We start from the raw sequence: 23,747 nt of genomic DNA, 5'->3' as shown, positions 1-23,747 counted from the left end.
AGAAAGTGAAACATTAACTTGACAAAGACCACATGAACAGGTCCTCGACAGAACACGGTTGCCGTTTCCTGGGAAAACGGGTGTCCAAGAATACACCCAGACTTACAAAGTGCTGGTATGGGTCGTTGCCATTCTTCATATGCTGAGTGCCGTTGGTTTCTATTTTGTCTGGTGCCTTGATGATGTCGTCCAGGTCGGTGGCATGGTGGATCGCAATACCGACCATCTCCTAGACAGTGTGTTAAAGTCACAGAACCTGTTGTAGTATTCCTGTATTGACATAAACATTCCTCGCACGAACAGAAAGCTTGTCAACACACCTCTATATGGCACTTCATTGATTGTGATTGGGAAATGTCGGAATTTTCAATCTGGCGATCAATCAATCCGTCTATCAATCAGTCATCAATCAGACAGTCAATAGATTGATGGTCCATTACCTGTGTGTGCGTGAGGTAATTATGGACGTTCTTTACTAGTTGTCGAACGGCTTTCTCCAGACTCCTGAACAACTTCTCTGCCTTGTCAAACACCTCGTCTCTCACCTAAAGGACAGAGGGAGGAAGGAGAAAGAAGGAAAGAAAGACAGAGGAACACCATTAAACCTTGACATGGTTTACTCAGTGATTCAGCCAATATTGACCTTTCCATCTCCTTCAACTAGAACTGACCTTTAACAATGGTTATTCTACTGACAACCTCAGGACAAACATTTGAATACGCAAATGCCCCAAAGTTGTGGTGTTGTCATTACATGCATTCACGATGAAATCACATATTATGGTAGAAGCATATCAGTCCACCAGGCAGGCCAGATGCCTACCTGTGGTTCCACGCCTGTTAGGATCTTGATGTAGCCTGTCAGCCTGTCCGATTTTTTCCTGAGAGAGTGAATGCTCAATTTGTTCAGTTTGTCCATCAATGTGCCCCCCTCGTCCTCTGTCTTCTTGTACTTCATTACTACAAAACAGAGGGGATTGGTTACAGAGATTACATATTACACACAGGTTATAGAGATGACCTATTGAACACTGGATATAGAGATGACAAGTTAAACACTGGTTATAGAGATGACATATTACACACCGGTAATAGCCCCCAACCGACAGGGGAGAGGGACCCCCAAATTCAATTTTGCTTAGGGCCCCCAAAAGGCTAGAGCGGCACTGCGCAATGGTTATAGAGAAGACCAAGCTTGATCTTCACCAGGATTATACGTTTAGTAAAGAAATGTATAGAAGGCTGACTTCTCATTCATTACTATTGCGGTGTATTTTGATCTGTACCAATGTCCTTCCTCCTCCTGAACTCGTTGATGTTGACGTTAACGACCTTGACGGCGTTCAGGGCCTCCTGGAGGGGCAGGTGGTCGGGGTGGTCATCGGGCGTGCTCTGCCACAGCTCCCCGAGGAGAAGAGGGTACTTCATGACCCGCTGGACTGGCTTGATGAGCAGAGACCCCATGTCCAAGAGGTTGGGTTTACCCCTGAAGACCGCCACAGGGTGGTCAGATTAGACGCCATTACACCGTTAGTATTAACACAACAACAACACACAGGATTAGTTTGTCCACAACGTTATCCATTTAATAACATTATACTTTGTTATCCTTAATTATTCATTTGAGTGAAACTATATATTGGTAGGAGCTACATATGTCATACTGTAAACTATTGTAAAATATAGCCAAAAGAATGTTAATCAAATGTATTGTACTCACTCCTGGTCGTAAATCTGCCTGCAAGGGGACGCAAAGTCATTGGTTTAATAAAACTCATGACCTCCATAAGCATAAAAGCCTCTTTCAGAGGAAATACTTAGCTGATGAATAGAGGGGAAGTAACTTGCAACAACTCACTTCAGCGATAATACACAGGCGACAAAATGTTTCTTTGTCTCTTCCTCTTTCTCGTAGGACTTGAGCAGAGAGTTTGCGTCATCGTGGTGATAGCAGTATATTTTATAGACATTCTCCAGCGCTGATTTGCAGTGAATGAACACTTCCCCTGGAATGGAAAACTGAAATATGACACCCTATACTGTACCTGAGAGCCCAGCTACTGTATATTCTATCAAGACGCACAATCTGACATCACATTGTGTTACTAGATTTGTGGTGGTGTGGGCCCATTAAACTGTATTGCTTCCCCTGCAAACAGGTTGCTAGTAGATCATAAAAAGGTGAGGTCACACTGAGGTCAGTCTAAGGTCAGGGGTTACCTACCTATGACCTGTGCTTCTGGGTCAGGCTCAGCGATGGCATTTTGGAGCCCGTGGAGTAGCGTAGCCGATACCTCACACACAGTCTCCATGTTGGTGAACAGACGATCAACGTCCACCACCTTAAGAGTAGAGCACAGCTTAAACACGTCCGGTCATGGATTTTGCCTACAAAAGCCGATGACCTCATGCACTAACACAGACCAATGTGAGGTAGTCTCCCTGCTTCCTGGTTTCTGTATTATGGGATAGGTTTCAATGTAGTTTGCCACTAGTGTACAATAGCTTGGAACATTTCGGGGGAATAAGATGAATGACTTGGATGAAGTATTTCTCCGGGGGCATGAAAATAATCTAGATAACTCATCTTGTTAAGTAAAACAATTTATTTGAGCTATCACTGAATTTACTGTAAGAGAAAACACGACAAGTTATTTTGGCTTGCAGAAATATTACATTTTTAATTGTGTTACATAACATCATGTCTCCTACTCTGTATACCATTAAGTACCTGTCTTTCCCTGAGGGGCTTGACCACCTCTTGTATGCAGAGATCCAGGTCAGTGAGGAAGTCCCTTTCCGTCTGCACCAGCTCCTGTATGACCTTTGACCTCCGGCTCATCTTCCTCTGGCGGACCTCCTCTGGGTCGAGGGCCGGGGAGGCAAGTATTGACGACAGGTGGCAGGGGGGGCCCATTTTATCTTGGAAGGGCACATTGATGAGTTTAGGATGTGTGTTTCCTTCTATGCAGAAAATAATCCGTCTGAAGTGCTGCAGTATACAGTACACATGACATAACACAACAGAAGTGTTTCTACACATCGGTTAAACATGTGAGGTCTGTTTTAAACCAGGCCATGTCAAATGAGCTATGTATACTGCACGCATTCCCAGGCCAGGTACAGAAAAAGCACAACAGCACAAAGTGTAGAGGGTATTAGGCTGCTTGGCTGCCACTGCTGTCAGACTGGACGACGCAGGGCTTGGACCTAAGGTCCTGTTCTTCACTACTACAGTAACAGTCCTTCCCCAAAGGTCAAAATCAGGCTGACGAGGGTCGCAAACAGAAAGCTCACAGGTTTATACAAGCTCCTACTGCCATGACCTGAGTCACATCTCCCAACACCATAACCTGAGTCACATCTCCCAACACCATAACCTGAGTCACATCTCCCAACACCATAACCCGAGTCACATCTCCCAACACCATAACCCGAGTCACATCTCCCAACACCATAACCTGAGTCACATCTCCCAACACCATAACCTGAGTCACATCTCCCAACACCATTACCTGAGTCACATCTCCCAACACCATAACCTGAGTCACAGCTCCTAACACCATTACGTGGGTCTCCGTTCCCAACCATCCGTCAGTGTTTAATACACAGATCAACTGGTTCTGACTGCCAGCCAGCCAGCATTAGCATGCCAATCAGGTTCCTCTACTGTTTTTATCTTCCTGCTCCTTGTAATCAGTCCCTAGCCGCTGCTTTGCATGGGGACGAGAAGCAAAGTGTGCATGTGTGTGTGTGTGTGTGTGTAAGAAGGAGCGAAATGTGTGTTGAGGGAAGAGAGATGTTTCCACGCATGCTGTCTAATCACCTGAACACACCACTTGCTCCTCTCCGAGAGAGAGGGTGTGAGACAGACGGGGTGTATGTGATAGACAAGCAGAGACGGGGGAGACAGAGAGACAGACAGGGTATGTGATAGACAAGCAGAGACGGGGGAGACAGAGAGACAGACAGGGTATGTGATAGACAAGCAGAAACGGGGGAGACAGAGAGACAGACAGGGTATGTGATAGACAAGCAGAGACGGGGGAGACAGAGAGACAGACAGGGTATGTGATAGACAAGCAGAGACGAGGGAGACAGAGAGACAAACAGGGTATGTGATAGAGAAGCAGAGACGGGGGAGACAGAGAGACAGATAGGGTATGTGATAGACAAGCAGAGACGGGGGAGACAGAGTCAGACAGACAGGGTATGTGATAGAGAAGCAGAGACGGGGGAGACAGAGAGACAGACAGGGTATGTGATAGACAAGCAGAGACGGGGGAGACAGAGAGACAGACAGGGTATGTGATAGACAAGCAGAGACGGGGGAGACAGAGAGACAGACAGGGTATGTGATAGACAAGCAGAGACGGGGGAGACAGAGAGACAGACAGGGTATGTGATAGACAAGCAGAGACGAGGGAGACAGAGAGACAAACAGGGTATGTGATAGAGAAGCAGAGACGGGGGAGACAGAGAGACAGACAGGGTATGTGATAGAGAAGCAGAGATGGGGGAGACAGAGACAGACAGGGTATGTGATAGACAAGCAGAGACGGGGGAGACAGAGACAGACAGACAGGGTATGTGATAGAGAAGTAGAGATGGGGGAGACAGAGACAGACAGGGTATGTGATAGACAAGCAGAGACGGGGGAGACAGAGAGACAGACAGGGTATGTGATAGAGAAGCAGAGACAGGGGAGCCACAAGGTCAATGTCAGGTCATAGGACTGATCGTATGTAACGCCATGGAGTATGTCGGCATGACATCTGTTCCGTCCGTGGTGCGACACACCAGACACACACACATGTACATCGTGCCTCTTGTAACATACTCCACACAACCCCAAACACACCCCCGGTACACATTAGGCAGTCGGCATGACATCGCACGCACAAATATATGCATACAGCGCCTTTCGTCCCCATTGCCTCACAGCAAATCCTAGTTCTTCAATGTCAACACGCACCTGGCATTTACCTGCACTCGACTGACAACAGCCCCATTACTCAAGCCCTCCACAGCACTTCCAGACGAGGAGGAAAGACAGACGGCGACCCCACTGACGGAGCTGTTGTTGTGGGGACAGAATGGTCAACGAAGCCATGGAACGTGCTGGGAACATCGTGTGATTTGGGTGTGACTTTCACCTGAGCCCCTTCGAAGTAGGATTTACATGCAATTTGAGATCTTTAGATCCAGGACTAAGCATGATGGTTGCTGCCAGTAACTAAACGTAACGGCTAACATGCAATTGAGCAATTTTAGCCTCGTCAATGTAGCCAATCAACGAGCCCTGAAGTGTCTACAGACTTAACTTTGTGTACCATTTTGTCAAAGACAGGGTGAAATAAGGATACAGAGCAGTTTGACTTACGACGGCTATTTAGCTGAAAACCCACCTTTAGTGCCTAGATTTAGTGGCTGTGCCGGGGACATCAAAGCTTACTTTCCAGCAGAACCCAAACACATTTCATTCATATAAACGAACCATAGAGGACCGGCATATTGCCTGTGAGTGGGAGTGCATATAAAAAACAGCTAAATAACGTGATTAACAGAGTCAAACGGTATGGGACTTGTCCTATCCAGCACCTTTAAATGGCTGCATTATGTTGGCCTGAGTTCACATGAAAGTGGATACGCCTGGTCACTGAAAGCCATCTAATGGACGGATGGCGCCGCAACACAAGGACCCAGAAGGATCACGTATCATCACAAGGAAACACAAAACTCTGGAGCCCCCCCCCCCGATCTGACCCATAAAGGACACAATGGGGTAGGAAAAAAAGCAATTTAGGAAATAGAGGAGGTACCCTCTTGGAATGGAATTTAGGAAGATGCTATTAGCCATGCTAATAAGCTAAAAAGTATTTATGCAACTGGCTTGCGTGTACAGCTGAGCGTGGCTATAGGAAACCTATGAGAAGTTGGCCTTCAGTCTTCACAGATCTCTCCAGCCACACTGTCCTGGAAAGCCGGTAGCTCAGCAAGCAAACAAATGGGGCTTTGCCTGTCCGGAAAGGGGGTTGGCAACCAAAGGGTTGCTTGGGTCCAATCTTAGATGCCTTTTAATCTGCGATTACACCTTTAAGCATCACACTGAATCGAGATGACATACAGTAGCTGCATACCGTTTCTCCTCTTTCCCCTTTTTTCCTAAACTGGGCATCTGATGGCTTAGACATTTTCTTATCCATTTGTGTTGATTTGGCACTCAAACTTCAATACACTCCCATCCCTCAGCACTGTCAACCAAGAGTCAACTGTAAACAAATTAACCTTGATGGTGTGCATTCTTAACGATTTCGCACAAACCAGAAAAAACTCAGTAATATTTCTGCGAAAACTATATATTCAGAGTATCATTAATTAATTCTGTTTTATTTGGTAGCATTTCGTAATGTGACTGATTTTACAAATTTCGTTAGTACTGTATAAAGTTAGCGGTGTACTATTTGATAGATTCCCCCGCTCCCCCAACCTCAGGCTTCCAGTGAGGAGACCTTCCCATTTCGTACTTCTGAATGGGAGACCTTCCCATCTCGTACTTCTGAATGGGAGACCTTCCCAGGCAGTAATCTGCCTAGCTCACAAACAATAGAAAAAAACGATCACGCTAATGTCACCATTCAGATTTTTTTTTGTGCTGGTTGCTACCAATGTGGCCCATACCTAAATCCACCGCTGGTGTGGAGACTAGTGTGGCGTCCCTGTTCCAACCTTTCGAACCTGGATGAGTTTCGGATGGCTTGGGATAAAGCCTTGTAACCTCCAGTAGTGCTAGTACTGTGAATAGTTACTTTTTCTTACACTCTCCTTATGGCCTATAGACTTGAGCTTGGCTTAAGGACACTATTAATAGAGTCTTTGGAAAGTATTTGATGGAATAATAAAGTGCTAGGGTTGGGAGTTCCAGTAATTTTCCCAAACTGCACAGTTTTTCCAGGAATCCTGTTCGGGGAAAAACTAAACGTAAACAAAATAAAAAAAGGCCACTGCTGTAATGTTGACAGAATCACAGTGGTGTAAACATACTGTAAAGTTCATAGAACCACATTGGAAAAACATACTGTAGTGTTCATAGAACCACATTGGAAAAACATACTGTAGTGTTCATAGAACCACATTGGAAAAACATACTGTAGTGTTCATAGAATCACTTTGGAAAAACATACTGGAGTGTTCATAGAACCACATTGGGAAAACATACTGGAGTGTTCATAGAACCACATTGGGAAAACATACCCGTGTGTTCATAGAACCACATTGAGAAAACATACTGAAGTGTTCATAGAACCACATTGGGAAAACATACTGGAGTGTTCATAGAACCACAGCTGAGAAACACTGGTGCTCCAACTGACAGGTTTGCTTGTCATACAGATGTTAACGTTCCCAGCTGACGACCCTTGCTGATTTCCCAGGTGACACAGCAGTCAAAGCTTTTGTAGCCCCAAGCTGACCACCAGTGTCTAGTGTTGAACATTTGCTGTGCCAGTAGCTAACGGAACGCTAGGAAGGCCCCTGGACAAAGCAAAGCGAGGAGTTCGGGAGACATCTTCAACAAGGATTTCCTGGTCTCATCGCACAGCAAGAGTCTGCACCACTCTGCTTATGTGCCTGCACAGCTAACTGAGGTTGACAGGTGAGTGGGCATGGCCTCCCACCTGTTGAGAAATGTGACTTCCTGGTTGGAAAAGCGGCACACAAAAATGCTGAACGGCTTATTGCAGGTGCCTGTGAGGAACAAAATGTTAAAAAAATATAATGATCTCACCTTTTCTCAGACATACCACAATGAATGACAATGAAAATTAGGTTCAGGTGTGCAACAGGTTGCTAGGGAAGTTGGATGCACTGTTCTGTCTGTCTCAATGTGACAGAATTGGTTGTCAGTCTTATTTTGTCCCCTAAACCAAAGCTTGTTATACATTTTCAGATGGAAAAACATTTTACCTGAATGGTCATGTGACCTGAGTGTCAAATCTCACTGCACAGCTAACATAAATCATTAACGATAGAGCTGTCCAATTGGTAACTTTATGTTGTCTCAAACAGTTGAAAGTTTGTCAAGGAGGGCTGTCAAGTTTTGCAAAGCAGAAGATCACGGGTTCGAGACCAGTATGGGCCAGGCAGACTGACGCCTGTTACACATTAGTAGAACAGCTGATAGCCCTTTATTACTTACAATAACATACAGTTGCCACGGGCAACCAGGCTTGATGAACCTGTTTCATGGCAGACAGAATGATGAACGAGAACTCTCTGTTCAGGAACAAGTCACAGACTTCCTGGTTTGGACAGTAAAGTCACCATTATGTCAATATTTGCCATAGTGATCCTCCAGCGCTGTATATGACAATCTGCTTGCGTGAGGCCCACATTCTTGAAAGTAGATGGTTGTGGGTGATCAGTTTACTGACAACAATAAGCTATTTCACAACTCTTTTGTCATGCTGGTCCTCAAGTACGTCCAATTCATGAGAAAGGAAAGTGCTGATACCAGCGAGTGACAGTATTTTGGTAGAAGGTAGATTTGCTGATGGGGCAAGGAGAGGATAACAGGGTTATTTTTCCTTAATCAGTGATAAGCCATGGCGTGCTTGACACAAAGTAGCACATTAACCTGAATAGTGTGTTAGACTGCATTTATTCCAGCAGACCAATTCTAGTATATTTTTGTCTTCTTAATGGTTGGTCTTTCAATCAATGAGATCACCAATGAAAAAGAAAAAGATTTGAAAAGACATCATGTGATTGGTCCAAAAACCAATATCTGTACAAATATCAGAATCTGTGTAAACCCAGTGTAAGTGTTTCATGTAAATAGTAGCTCTGGGTCATCAACCTATATTTTGAATATGGCTATGTCCCCACATTAAATAAAAAACAGGTTCCATCATAGCTGTACTCACAACAAAAAACATGGCCTTGACCACTCTGAATGATTACAGGGCTACACATAACCTCTGTCATCTTTCTAAGAAAATACTTTTGTTGTGTTTTTTAACTAAGAAATCAAGAAATCATCCCATGTGGCGCAGTGTACAAAGCGTTCTTTCGTAGCACCAGGCTGTCCACTAAAGTCTACCTGAAGTCATGGCCTGAGGCGTAAAACAATAACTGACAACTATTCATTTTCAATTTAAGATGTTATATAGAGTACTTACTTCAAAAAGATCCAAATAACATTCAACATTTGAGGCATTGAACAGTCCACACAAAAATGTTAATTCTGCCAGGAAAAAAGTATTGAATTGGATCATTTTCTAGTAATTTTAATTGATCAAACATTTCTGGACCTACAGACTGTTGGAAAGATGTGGTCAATTATCAGCGAGTAGGAATCATGGCTATGCCCTTGGCTAAAATGCTTGATTTTGGGGCAGCATTGACAGGGAGAGTTAAGAACCTTGTAAATCACCCCAGAAGGCTGGAGGGATGTATTACAAGAGCTGAAGTTGATAACGTCAACAATACCAGTAAGGTCACCCATACCAGTAAATTATGGATGGCTATAGATAGAGGTTTACATTTTGTTATTTGTGGTTTGTTGTCCAGTTTGCCAGGGTGCAATGGGATTAGAAAAGAAAAACAATAAAAGTAAAATAACAGGCCTCTCTCATCTTTTTGAGTGGGAGAACTTGCACAATTGGTGGCTGACTAAATACTTTTTTGCCCCACTGTACATTGTACAATATATAAATATACGTATACCTTCGTCTCTCTGCAAAAGACATGATTGGCGCTTACTGGATAACTTCACTCATATTAAAAGGTGTTACGCAATAAACCTTGAGAACTAGTGGCACAAGAATATCTACATAGTTAACCTCCTTTTTTCTGAGTGGCTGCCAATGACTAGTCGGTCTGCCTGAAGTCCTACATTCCTGCAAGTGATTGGCAACACCTGATAAAATGCAGCAGACGAAGGACAGGTGAGGTGACTTTTCCTGAAATGCTGAGAAGACTGTCTGCCTGGGAAAAGTTATGATGATGTTGAAAAGCATTTGGACAGGAACATTTCTGTTTTGATTTGGGTTGGTACTACTACATTTTCAGTTTCCTTTAATTGTTTTTTAGATTAATTTGTTCTCAGTGGCAATTAATGGTCAATAATGTACTGCAACAATGTAATGTGCATATTTTATTGTAAATGAGAATATAATGGTTCTGAACACTTCTACGCTGATGTGGAAGCCACCATAATCATGGATTATCTGAATGAATTATGAGTTCTAAAGTTATGGAGGCCTGAATGTCACCCAAAAGTGGTATAGTAGTGTGTTACCATTTTCTGCTTGTGATGGCAACAGATCCATCAACTTACTTAGCTAGCTTACGTTAGTGAGTAGCAACCTAGCTAGCCCATGTAAACGTGGTGGATATCAACAAACATCGATATCCAATTAGCCACCAAAAACCTGTTACCTACTAGTTACTTCCTTGGGGGTAATTTACTTGTGCTTCTGTAATTTCTGAATGTCAGCCGATATGACAACCAGAAACAATGCTCCTTTTCAACCAGAATGTGTTCAAATCAAACCATTAAAATGAATGAATAATATTTAGTCTATCAAGAAAGGCAAAGCATGAACAATATTTCATGACAGCCACCCATGCATAACGTAGGCTCAGCAGTTACAGGGGAAGTAACCAATGTACGTACTTCCACGTTAAAGTCTCAGAAACGTCACGCTATGGATCTATGTGCAATGATGACACGATTCAGTCGGTGACAGAGGCTCCTTTGCGGTTCACTCATAATACGTCCACTTGTTTACGAACCTGGCACAAACCCATGGCCACTCCTCTGTTCAACCTGGCTGCTGCGGCTCTGCACATTTTGCATACGTGACCTCACCCTGTGGGAATGGAATGGCTCGCTGCTCTGTTTCATCACAACATAACAGGTGCTCGGCAGCAGCCTCCACAGATACCGTGGCAATCGTCTATCGAGCTTTAACACGCAAGTCACAAGAGTAGCTCAGGAAACCACAATACCATGGTTGACATTACAAATTTACAGTGTGTATGTGTATATACATATATGTATATATATATATATATATATTTATATATATAGTAAGATAGGTGTCTCCCTGTATAAAGTCAACAGACATGCTGGAGACATTTTACTAATAGACTAGTGATACTGAGTTTTTCTTTTTATATCCGTCTACAGAATGTACAGAGTGCTAGAAGCATAACCTGCCACTATTATTCAATTCAACAGGAAGCTCTGAGATGTGCAGATCCGAGTGGTACCTGAGGCTGCGGAGTTAACGCATAGCAAGTTGCCATAGTTTTGACTCCCAGGGGAGAGTTCGTTACCTTTAAGTTTGGCGCTGTACTCCGTTTTGTCCGACTGACTCCTCCTCACCAGGGTCCCTAGGTTGATGTCCCCATTAATGCCGATGGCGGTGTCATCGCTGGCCACCGTGATTGTGTCCGTCTTCCTCCTCTGGTGCATGTACCGCAAGAAGTTAGGTCTGGTCCTCCTCTTGATCCCTTTCTCTTTTTCCCTCTCCTTTTCCCTCTCGCCACCGTTGTTGCCAGCCTCCCTGTTAGGATCCATGTTGGCGAAAAGAAGCCCTACTCCTTTCCCCTGTGCTCGCTGTCCCGCCAGGGGGAAGGTGAGTGAGAGCCTGAGACTTTCAACAGGTGTCCTTCTGTGCACTGCTGACTTGCTGGTAACTTCACACAGGTACAGTGGCCCCTCCCTCCGGGCTCCTGCCCTGCCATGCCTGTCACGGGAGAGCTATCTGGCCACGCCCCCTCCACTGCTGAACTTCCTGGCCCCGTCCCCTCAGTTGTTGTCTGACGCCTCTGCCTCGGGGACTGCCTCGGGGACTGCCTCGGGGACTGCCGTATCCGGAGACCAGAGGAGAGAAGTGGATGAGATGTTGGGGAGACAACATGCAAAACCTGACGCTCTGTGGGAAACCTCTCACATGCATGCTTGTGCGTTGTGTTAGTGTTGTAGTTTAACGCTAGTTGAAGAACTGGGTTAGGAGTCAACGTCAAATGTGCAGAACACACATACATACATACATACATATATATATATATATTTATATATATATATATGTAATTTTGACTGGCCCTTGTGCAACAGTGACTGAATCCTAGTCGTGACCTTACTCTCTGAGGATGTCTGCGGGGGAGTTCAGAAAACCCAGCACATTTGCTCACTACTGTGTGTGGAACAGGGAAAATGTAAGTAGCTGGTGAACGGCATTTCGAGATATTTTAGATTTCCCACCAACGACAAAATTAAATGAATGATCGACAGATCAGGGAAACAAATGTGTATGTTTATTATTTGCAACTTAGTGTGGAAGGTTAAGAAAAGTGTGCAAAGAATTCACATATGGAAGATTCACTAGGATACAGTATATTCTTCATAATAAAGAGGGTCCAGGAGTGTTGCTTTGCTCTGGTAAGGTAGCTGGCTCCTAACCATACTGAATATTTTCAATGAGACGGTGGTTTAGAAAAGTGACTTACCTTTATTAGGTCAAACCTCTTCTAAACTGTAGCAAAGCAAATACGGGTATTGAAGAAGAGAACACAAATCCACAGAGCAAAGGGCATAGTTAAGAGGGAGGAGAGTTTTAAAGTTTGTATGCTCACCTGCCTGCAGCCACAGAACTTTGTTCACCAGTCATTATCAACAAGGCTAGCCACAACTTCAGCTTAATAGTTAAAAACATATCTTGGACTTAATCACGCTAGCCGATACTTCAGCTTAGTAATGAAATACCCATTCAATTTCATCCGTCTACTGTCATCTAATGTTTATCGCTTATACACACATATTAATATCAAAACAGTTTCCAATGATTCAAGCACAAAGGTGCAGTATATTGTTTTTTGAACTTCCTGCTTTGACATTGTTTTCAAGGTTCTAGTTATACAGTGAGGTTTACACATTTATGCTCATTAAACCAGAAATAGCCTCAGTTCAACAGTCTAAACCCAGCAGAAAGATAGAGGGCCAACGTACAATAATGGGCCACTCAGATTTTTTTGTAATATTGCCTCACACTAGCACAGCAACAAACTAAAACACAAAGTTGTAACCCAAAATGTACTTTCATACTTGACCGAATCTGGTTAAACAGGTGTATTCCCCATACAACAAAAAGAGCTAGAACAATGATTTCCAGACATGGCAACCAGGTGGAGCATTACACAGCAAGTGCACAATGAATAGATGCATTGTATTCCTCCCCGTGGAAGCATGGTTCAATACAGACTCATATTGTGTTTCCTGGTCACAGCGGAGGATTCTCGTAAGACACCTGGTTGTCCTCTGTTACACTGGCTGGTGTGGATGTACAAATACGGCTCCCTGTAAAAGGAAAAGTATCATTGACTTGAACAACACCTGAAACATCTCCCATTCACCAGCTAAAGAGACTCTTCAAAAACAGCACCTGCTCTTCCTAAAGCGCTATAATTTTCCCGCGAACCTTGTTTAACTAAACAATCCAAAGAAGACATTTTGAAATGTAGAGAAATATGAAAGTTAAAACATCACTAGAAAGTTTCTTTTTTATCGAAGAAAAAGGAACAGACATAAAGACAATGTTGATATGCAGTGTGATGTGGACAACAACACATTACACACATCACCCATCTAACACCATCCCTTGTGATCGGGTTTGCTCCCTGAAAGATAAAGGCTTCCCTTTGTGTTTAATCACAAGCTCAAGTTTGCTTATTAGTCATACACATACAGCACTCAGTGTTTTAGCAAACATCCAACAGGTTGTACTTTGTGTCCCTGCCTAAGAGACTGGCCGTCTCGGGAGCCAGGTGGACGGCCGCTTTGCTGACTGGTTATTAGAAGCCACATTCATATTTTCCATTGCATTGTGTACATATCCAGGATCCACGACAACACTAGAAGCCTCGAACATTACGACAATGTCAAAAACAAATCTTAAGGCTTTTTGAGAGGCAAGTTGTTGTATTTTGAGGATTAAAACCAAAGACTTGGTTAGAACTGCAGTATGCATTTAATTAGAGAATTTAGGGTTGTCACTGGCTACTAATTGATTTTAAATTAGACTGACTACCCGCTTCCTTGGAAGATAAAAATAATGTCTCTTTAGCTAACATTCCAATCATTGCCCAAGCAACATGGAGTACTGGGAGTGGAGGAGGAATAATCTACATCATGTTTACTTTTATCACAAGAAACACATTCATTGATTTACATTGACGCATATGCCTTCGATATCCTCTTGGTATGAGTCATAGGGAAAATATGCCTTATCTCCAGTTGTATTGTAAAGGGACACGTTTATTGACAACCCTACCTGTGTGTCAAGTCATTGTTGATAGAAGGATTTAAGCAGTCTCAGTCAAATGGGAACCTCAGTCCCCACCCATGGTTTCCAAGCTCCCACAGGGCATATAAACTGAGCCAGATTTGTTACACGCTGAGAATTTAAAAAAAAATGTAATTATCACTTATTTTTACATTTACTCAATTTTAATATGTTTGTTGTATTGTCGAGAGGTAAACCAGGAAGTGAACACGATGCATAGCTAATGTGCAGTTACAATACTAGCATCACCACATTACTGTGTTGCATCTCTTTTAACACTTTGTAAGCGTTTGGGAACTGAGTAGACCAATTGCTATAGATTTGAAAGTGAAATTATTTTCCATTCTTGCTTGGTTTGGGGTCTCCTTTGTCATATATTTCGTTTCTAAATGCCCCAAATGTTTCCACTGGTGACAGGTCTGGACTGCAGGCAGGCCATTTTAGCACCCGGACTCTTTTTCTATGGAGCCATGCTGTTGTAGTACGTGCAGAATGTGGTTTGCCAGTGAACCATGCACTAATGCACCCCCATACCATCAAGGTTGTTGGCTTTTAAACTGTGCACTGATAACAAAATAGATGGTCCCTCTCCTTAGCCCAGAAGACACGGCGTCCATGATTCCCAAACATAATTTTAAAATTGTATTTGTCAGACCAGAGGAAAGTTTTCCACTTCGCCTCAGTCCATCTTAAATGAGCTTGGGCCCAGAGAAGGAGACAGCGTTTCTGGATCTTGTTTATACATGGTTTCTTCTTTGCATGGTAGAGTTTTAACTTGCATTTGAGGATGTGTTCACAGACAATGGTTTTCGGAAGTGTTCCTGAGCCAATGCAGGAATGTCCACTGCAGAATCGTGTCTGTTTTTAATGCAGTGCCGCCTGAGGTCAATGATCACTGCCCAATATTGGTTTTCGGCCTTGTCCCTGGCATACAGAGACTTCCCTGGATTTTGTGAATCTTTTACTGATATTATGTAGATGATGAGATCACCAAAACCTTTGCAATTTTACTTTGAGAAACGTTACTCTTAAACAGTTGCAATATTTGCCCATGCAGTCTTTCACAGAGTGATGAAACCATCCCCATCTTTACTTCAGAAAAACTCATTCTCTCTGGGATGCACTTTTTAATACCCAATCATGTTACTGACCTGTTGCCAATTGACCTAATTTGTTGTGAAATGGTCTACCATGTTCTTTTTTTGTATTACACAACTTTTCCAGTCTTTTGTTACACCTGTCCTAGCTTTTTTTTTTAAGTGGGCATATATTTATCAAGGAACAATAAACATTTTCTGTTTTTACATTTGATATGTTGTCTTTGTACTATTTTCAATTTAACATAGGGTTTTGAATGATTTGCGCATCTTGGCATTCTGTTTTTATTTCCATTTTACACAGCGTCCCCTCTTTTTTGGTAACAGGGTTGTAGATACCATGGCCACAAAGTTCACAATGAAGCTGGGGTGGCACAGTCAACAGACGAGAGCCCATATAGGGAAGTAGGGTCTGTGCATTGCCTGACCCGTCCCATACAGGCATAGGAACGAAGACCAGAACAGACAGATAACCAAGAAATCAGGCAGAGCCCAGTTTAAGTAAAGGATCAGTTCAGGCCTTGAAAGTTAAAATGCTTGGCATTTTGAGGAAAATAAGTCCTGTGCTGCCGCTTTGTTTGTGATTAAATACATAATTTGAAACCAAAAGTTATATCCATGGATGTGATGCAAAGTTACTTCTTTACTTCTTTCCAGTTTATAAAAGCAAACCGGTGTTTTCATCTGAACAATCTGGGAGGCGGTGTATGACAATGAAAAAGATGTAGAGGTGGGAGATGCGATGAGGAAGTGGGTATGGATGTTTGTATATCATAGAGGGCTAACTGGTTACAAAAACAGCAAATAGGGACTTTGGTCTCTTTGAACGCTTAGGCTGCCTAATTGCTCGCTTACAGATTCATTACACTCATCAGTTTGTGCTACAGATGAGAAATACAAAAGCTAGTATGCCACAAACCCAGATAGGTCTGTTACTATGGTGATGGTCGGACAGTATGACTTTGAGCACCCCGTCCTTTGAAAGTGGATCCAAAATCAGTGGGCATATTAGATACTAGATATTAGAAGGTCCATTGGTGATTTGAAGGTCTCAAGTTGTCTGTGTCACATACAATCTGACAAACTTCCATCACAGAATGAAATTGTATAAACGCACGCAGTCAGCAGTCTAGTTAAGCAATAAGGCACAAGGTGGTGTATTATATAGCTAATATACCATGGCAAAGAGATGTTCTTAGGTGGTACACATTGTGGAGTGCCTGAACACAGTGCTTAGGCATGATTTACATGGCAATATTACTATTGCTATTAGAAACTGGTTTCCAACACAGTTTGTGCAGTAAAATGCATTGTGATATCATACCCTTGGTATTTAGTGTCATATAGCACAGCCATCAGCCAACTAGCATTCAGGATTCAAATAATTATGTTCCATAATTATAAGCTACATTGTGTTACAATGTGTCTAACTTAGCTGAAAGGGGTCAGGCGTGGCCGCTGTGAATACACTATTACAAACACAAAGGTGAAAAAGACCTCAAGACACTGACACAAGATCCCTCAAGGCAAGTCTCCAATGACTCCAATGATGGATGTCAGCCATTTTCTTTTTGTAATGGTCACCTGCGTCTTCCATGTTATCTAGCCCCTAAAGAACGACCTTGGCTGTAGATAGGTGGCGGTAAAAGACAAGGAAATAACATTTTCGAGCAAAGAACTGCAACAGCGACGTAAGGACATGGTTGCCAGATGTGATAGTTTCCTGTAACGACAATTTTCTATGACAATGGGCTTGAAAAAAAATGATTGGGCGGGTAGATTTATAGATATGGTTGTAAAGCAGAAATATAATTTGGTCGGATTTTTTGTGAAGTCTGACGGATTTGTTCTGTGAAAGGATAGGAAACTGTTAATCATATCTGGCAACCCAGTGTAGGGAACTAGTAAACGGGAAACAGGAACTAAATTAAACGAAGCTGCTACAATGCGTGCGCTTCTGCGTTCGTCTTTACGCTACACTGTGGTATTTCTTGGTTCGCATCCAGCCTTTAAAAACGAGCTCGTCACCACCGCAATTCTAACTAAAAATATGCATTATCAAACCGAAGAGCGAGGACGTCCGAACTCCCTTGATTACAGGATATATTTTAGTAAGTTATTAGCCCACCACCAACACGCAAGACACGGTAGCCTAGGTCATTCATTCATTGATTACCAAACCGTGGTATTCTTTTAGCTAAGCTATATCTCACTTGTTTTTTAACTTACCCTTATGGTCTCGTGGCATGATATGAGTTTTTTCCACGCCAAATAGTCTCATATTACAGTACTCTAAGCTATAATGTTCGACGCGTAAAGTTGACTGTAAAGGTGTTTTGACATCTAATAAATGGTTTGTTTGCTAATGTATGTCTGAATGATAGGTCTACAATTATCAGTCGCACATTACATGCAACACTGTTGCACCTACAAAACAACTTTACAGAGAGATTTTGTGAACTGAAAGGGCAGGTTTATCACGTGCAACCTTTGTTGTCATTTCCTTCTGTCATTGGTCAAAGCACTTTGACGTTGACACGCTGGTCACAATTTAAACACGTTCTCACTTTGTATGCGGTCATCCCTGGTTGTTGGTTGCGTTTTTTTAAGTACGATACTTAAATCTGTTATTGTCTATATGCATATAATGGCTGTTAATCTTTGCCCCTTGGTGTGACATTATGATGACACACTAAAAGGCACGGTCCCATTGAAGGTTTCCATTGTTTGCAGAAGACATTGCTGGGTTTCTCATCTGCTCAGTGAACCTCATTGTCCATTTAGGTCCCCCAGTGTCACCCCACTTGACAGTTAAAAGCACAGAGGGGCACGTTCTCTCACAGAACAAGGGCGAGTTGGATCACATATTTAAAGTGGCCATATGTAAGATCTATACTTAACTACTAACATAAATACAGTCATGAATAACTAGATGATTAGACTCATGCAGTACTAGCTCATATTCTGGTCTCGTTTGGTAAGGGAAGACGAGAAGACCGGTTGAGTTATTGTCTAAATTCAGTCTTCTAAACATTCAAAGGCAGGATTCTACAGTGCTCCTTTAAGGTGGTAATGTTATGGTTGACTGGATGGTGTGGAAATTATGTCAATACTGCCTAAAACTCTTCACATTGTCTTTTGTCATAGGGCTTTAACACCACCTACAATGCCTTTGGGAAGTGTTCAGACCCCTTTACTTTCTTCACATTTTGTGTTATAGACAGAATGTATAATAGATTAAAAAGTTTTGCATCAATCTGCACAATACCCTTTAATGAAAAAGAGAACTCTTATTTCTTTGACTGAGGGCCTTAACTTATCATAACTGTTAACATTAAACACTGTTATATCAAGAAGGTATTTACCAATAACAATAACAGAGAATAGATGCCTAACATTCTGTAGAAATGTACTTTACTTGTTATTGTCTTTGGTTTTAGAAAACTCTGATGATCAATACATTTCTCCCTTCCACGATATTCCACTTGTTTCCAAGGGAGATCAGGTAAGCATTTGTTCAATGCGGTTCTATTCTTACTTGGTTGTTGTAGATTTTCTGAAACAGGCCTTTATTATGACTAGGTCAGTGCTTGCATTTTTCCTTTAGATGTGAACATTATAACAGATTTGAGTATGAGACCTTTTAGGGAAGCAAAGTCACTTACATTTTCATTGATTTTGGGGGCTTTCGAGTGCTTAGATGGAAAATCTTTGAAAAAGCAGACAAGGAAATATGTTAATTGAACACAGAAAGGTTATGTATTCTTCTCAGCAGGTTATTCAATAGTGAGGTGACATGTAAAGGTCTAGGTATTTTCTAGCACCTGTCTTGCCATGCATTTTCTGTCAGGCAAGCAAGCTACCGTTAGCATCGAATATCATACACGATGACAGATTATGTTGGTTCTTTACTATTAATCTTTGTTTCTTCAGGAAAACGACGTGCCATCTAAAAAACAGAAGAAGAATGAGAATGAGGTATTTTTCCATGCTAACAGTTTTACTAACTGAAAATCATTGAATCTTTTAAACACCTTGTTTGTACCTTACCTTTAATGCATTTCATGTTTTGTTACACAGGTTCTGTATAATATGGTGGTGGAAGTACCTCGATGGTCCAATGCCAAAATGGAGGTAAATAGTATAATAAGTACTGACAAACCCAACATTAGTCCCGATGTGCTTTTCCATATTTTTATGATGAATATTTCCCACCATTGGTTGTCTAACAGAATTATCTTGTTTGCCTTATTCTGAAGAAAACAAATGGGTATCTCCTAAAGGCCTTAGTAGAAACAAGTGAGAAATCACATTGGTTTTTAATGGCCATTTAAAATGGCTTAACTATCAGCTTGTTCATTCCGTTAGATTGTATAATGACTCTTTTCATTTCTGAGAATGTTGTTTGAAATGTCTGACATGCCATTCCGTTGATATCGTTATGAACTGAATACATGTCACTCAAATGTAAATTTTTTTGTGTGCAGGTTGTGGATTTATTATGCTAACTCTTGTTAAGACCGTTGGAAAATAGTTAATGGAGCTACTGTAGCTGCGATTCTTTTTTTTGTATCTGTAGTATTTTCCGATGGCATTACTGACACATTGTTCAGTAAGTGAAAGGCACATTAAGGCAACAGTGTAATGTTTGGATTGAGTTTTGGGTCCACAGCTTTGGTCTGATGACATCCTCATATTTTTTCCCAATGCTTTCATGGTAATGGATCTGTTTTATGTTTCGTATGTGAAGTGTCTTTTAGTGTGGTCCTCTCACATGCTAAATAGTCAATCTACAACCATTGCGTGACCACGAGTGTTTGACTGACCACTGATTTAAGATCAGCTTTTCTCTGGATTGTTTTCTCATTCCTTGTGGTCTGTTCTCTACATCAACTGATCCAAACACTGTTTGACACACTTGCCTTTGACTTGATGCGTCCAGACATTATATTAATATTGCATCTTTTGAAGTGGAAAGTTCCTAAAATGATGTTATTTTCCCTTAATTTATTAATGATGTCCTCGCACCAGGCAACTGTTAATGACGTTCAACCACTTCTGGTGTGAAAAGCCGCTTGAACTCTGAAAAGTTGACAGAAAGGTCACCTCAGTCTCCAGCAGTGGTAGTTGAATGGACAATAGAAGAGCTTGGGAGTGCAGGCAGGGATAGTGGGTGCTATTTATCCAATTTAACTGTCAGCCTTAACACAATGAACAGTGAAACTAAATATTGAAACTACTGTAAAAGTACAATAATGGCGTACATTTAGAAAAACACAAGTCTATTTTATTTGGTGGAATGATTGGAAATATAAATAAATTATCTGGGCCCCAACCAACTGACATTAAATTAAAAAAAAGATTAAGAAGTCGGAGCTAGGAATATCTGTCCGAAATATTGCATCCAATGATTTTTGAGAAGTTCAAAGAAGTTGATAAATATAATCAGGTAAATATAAAAGATTATTAAAGATCTATGTAGAATAATTTGGGGTTTAGTGTCTGGTCCGGTCTACCTGGCTCTAAGAGTTATGTACGTGTTATAAGTCTGGGAAGAGTAGGCATCAAATCATTAGTGAAGTGCACCATTTTAAATAACATCTTTCCCCAATACCATTTGAAATACAATTAGAACTTCTCTACTACATGTATAATATGATGGAAATGCTACAAACGGCACCTTTAACACTTTATTTGTACGTGCCCCTACCCCCAGATCGCAACTAAGGAACCACTGAACCCGATCAAGCAGGATGTGAAAAAGGGCAAACTTCGATACGTGGCCAACGTCTTCCCTCATAAAGGTTACATCTGGAACTACGGGGCACTCCCACAGGTGACACTGCTGTTTTCTGTTTGTAGTTTACCAATGACAGCATGGGTGTGTTCAACCTTACCTGCTGAACCTTACCTGCTGAACCTTACCTGCTCATACATACCAACAGACATAACAGAAGAATACTTGTTCCTTTTCTTAATCGCACTGGTGAATGGTTGATAATGGCAATTAGACATCTCTGGGGCTTGTGGGTATGACCATCATGCCACGGCTAAGGTTTGCGTTGCCTTGTGATGAATCCGGTGGGTCCCAGGTCATTGCTATAAGATTCTGTAGAATTCCTAACCCGGAAAAATAGCCTTAAAGTGAATGGCTAATACAGACCAAAAAAAGGTATCAAACGCTTCATTCTTTTGTGTTTTAAGTGGGTCGTGTTCATGAACTCCACAGCATGTGGCCCCGGGCAATTCTGTGGACATTGGGGACTTAATAGATTTAGCCCGTTGTTTCCTTGGTGTCTTCCACTCTCCGTCCTTTCTGAGAATGAGTCACCCGCCGCGTTTGACACGACGGCGGGCGACGCGCTAACGCCCTTATCGAAGTCTCTCCCCTGGCTTTTCGACAGACGTGGGAAGACCCGAACCACACGGATCAAGACACCAAGTGCTGCGGGGATAATGACCCCCTTGACGTCTGTGACATCGGCACACCGGTGAGACTTTCTACCCGTCTTTTAATCCTTTACGACGGTAACACCGCGCTGGTGCAGCGTGGCTCACGGGGCTTAGAATGTCGGTGCTGGCGCGTCTCTCCAGGTGTGCTCCCCGGGCCAGGTGATTCAGGTCAAAGTGCTGGGGGTCCTGGCCATGATCGACGAGGGCGAGACGGACTGGAAGCTGATAGCCATCAATGCTGATGACCCGGAGGCTCCCACCCTAAACAGTGAGTCCTGATTGCAATCGGCATTTTGGTTGTTTCACTTATTGCAGTACTGTCACTCTACCTATTCAATTATCTTTTGACTAGTATTGAGATTCACCTACATGTGGTAAAACAGACTGCCGCAGTTTCAGTTGGCTTGTTGCTTGTATTAGACATTTTTTCAGCGTGTGTTTTCCTTTTAAAAAAAATAAAAAATGTGTATTCCCCTCAACTAGCAGGGTGTGTTTATTTGTATTCCCCTCAGGTATTGAAGACGTCCGCAAGAGCAGACCCGGTCATTTAGAGGCCACAGTCGACTGGTTTAAAAAATACAAAGTGCCCGACGGCAAGCCCGAAAACCAGTTCGCATTCAATGGACAGTTCAAAGACAAGGTACATAGATTTTCTCCATTAGGGCCACGTACTATACATTTCTATCTGAAAGCATAATAGTAGGTATACATCTTACTGTTTTCATAGAAGTGTTCCAGTCCAGTGACATGGTAGTTACTTAAATTCGAGGGACTCAAATGGCTTCTTCCTTCACCCAGGGATTGCAAATTACTTCTTGTTTCTAGTGTCTTTCGTCTCCCCCCACATTCTTCATCTTTAGGATTTTGCTGAGCAGGTCATTAAGTCCACTCACGAGCATTGGAGGGCACTGGTGCAAAAGCAGACTAATGGTGGCGAGATAGATTGGTAAGAGAGGAGTGCGTGCGTGCGTGCGTCCGTCTTTCCACCAGCCGTTGTTTCAGATTTATGCCACATTTTAATATACTACTTCTTAAGGGTTAGTCAGCAAATAGCCCTCGTATACCTACGAAGCCAAAATACATATTGTCAGTTGTCCGGCACTCATGTCCGACTAAGACCTATGTTTCTTCTTTGGCCATAGTACAAATGTCTCTGTCTGCGAGAGCCCTTTCAAATGTGGGGTAGATGACGCCTGCGTTGTGGTCAGATCGGTGAGTACCTGTTTCTTTTAGTTTTCTTTGCTGCAAAGTGAAAGTCATGACTTCAGTATCAGTATTGGGATTTTATCTGATCGTCCTGTGATATGTCATATTGTGCTTTAGGCTCCTGCTTTTGGCGAGGCACTTCCTGTATCTCCAGAAGGTGCGTATCATGTGATTGGCTTATTTGACTATTAGTGATTTTAGCCATTTTGATTATGTTGACAAGCAATGCGTGTATAAGAGTGTTATGTATTTGTATGTGCTACAAAATCCAGTTTTGTGTGTTTGTGTATGTACTGTATGTGTAACTTCCTTTACAGTCAACAGGTGGCATTTTCTGTCCAAGTAATTTGGGACAGGAGTTGTTCGATGGGCAAAGCTACATCCACCTCGGTCCGGTATTCAAACGAAGCACTTCACATATTGTAAAATCTTTGGGAAATTTGTGTTTCTAACCTTCATTTCAAATTAGGATTTTGGTTTTCACATTTTTTATCATGTAAAATATTTGAGTATATTATCAAATGTTTTAGTCTCATGTTTGAGGCTAATGTTGTTGTACTTGTCACAGTTCAGAAAGCCCACTACTGTTTTATTTAAAAGTGCCAATAAAATAGGACTTTAAATAAAAACATTCTCTGAT

At 42.2% G+C, this 23,747-nt stretch overlaps 2 protein-coding genes across 3 annotated transcripts in view; one reads left to right on the top strand and one right to left on the bottom strand.

The window, feature by feature from the left end:
- Positions 1-17,889, bottom strand: part of arhgef38 (Rho guanine nucleotide exchange factor (GEF) 38) — a 25,301-nt gene extending 7,412 nt beyond the window's left edge. The window contains exons 1-11 of one of the 2 annotated variants that reach the window (XM_034291090.1): positions 17,678-17,889; positions 12,520-13,366; positions 11,344-11,874; positions 2,732-2,922; positions 2,225-2,342; positions 1,859-2,006; positions 1,721-1,738; positions 1,287-1,486; positions 824-960; positions 441-545; positions 107-229 (exon numbers count right to left, since the gene is read on the bottom strand). In XM_034291090.1, the coding sequence (XP_034146981.1) occupies positions 107-229; positions 441-545; positions 824-960; positions 1,287-1,486; positions 1,721-1,738; positions 1,859-2,006; positions 2,225-2,342; positions 2,732-2,922; positions 11,344-11,587 (1,284 nt within the window). In that variant the 5' untranslated portion in view covers positions 11,588-11,874; positions 12,520-13,366; positions 17,678-17,889. Of the gene's footprint in view, positions 1-106; positions 230-440; positions 546-823; positions 961-1,286; positions 1,487-1,720; positions 1,739-1,858; positions 2,007-2,224; positions 2,343-2,731; positions 2,923-11,343; positions 11,875-12,519; positions 13,916-17,677 lie in introns of those variants that run through there. The other variant, XM_020043877.3, reaches the window with a different exon arrangement.
- ppa2 (inorganic pyrophosphatase 2) lies at positions 17,365-23,747 on the top strand. The gene is made up of 12 exons (XM_010888522.4): positions 17,365-17,559; positions 18,889-18,953; positions 19,382-19,426; positions 19,529-19,582; positions 21,165-21,284; positions 21,853-21,939; positions 22,043-22,169; positions 22,414-22,541; positions 22,762-22,847; positions 23,044-23,113; positions 23,225-23,264; positions 23,425-23,747. Exons 1-12 carry the CDS (start codon positions 17,394-17,396, stop codon positions 23,451-23,453), a joined length of 1,017 nt encoding a protein of 338 aa, XP_010886824.2. The 5' UTR covers positions 17,365-17,393; the 3' UTR covers positions 23,454-23,747.

This window comes from Esox lucius, chromosome 25, assembly GCF_011004845.1.
Source record: "Esox lucius isolate fEsoLuc1 chromosome 25, fEsoLuc1.pri, whole genome shotgun sequence".
NCBI classification, from domain to species: Eukaryota; Metazoa; Chordata; class Actinopteri; order Esociformes; family Esocidae; genus Esox; species Esox lucius.
The sequence above is the reverse complement of the archived record's forward strand: the minus strand, read 5'-3'. Positions and strand labels throughout refer to the sequence as shown.

Bases quoted from the DNA above. Each gene is read 5' to 3' on its own strand.
- ppa2 (XM_010888522.4), top strand. From the start codon at position 17,394: ATGCGTGCGCTTCTGCGTTCGTCTTTACGCTACACTGTGGTATTTCTT. The intron at 18,954-19,381 runs GTAAGCATTTGT...TTGTTTCTTCAG, and splicing joins TTGTTTCCAAGGGAGATCAG to GAAAACGACGTGCCATCTAA. The intron at 19,583-21,164 runs GTAAATAGTATA...CCCTACCCCCAG, and splicing joins GGTCCAATGCCAAAATGGAG to ATCGCAACTAAGGAACCACT.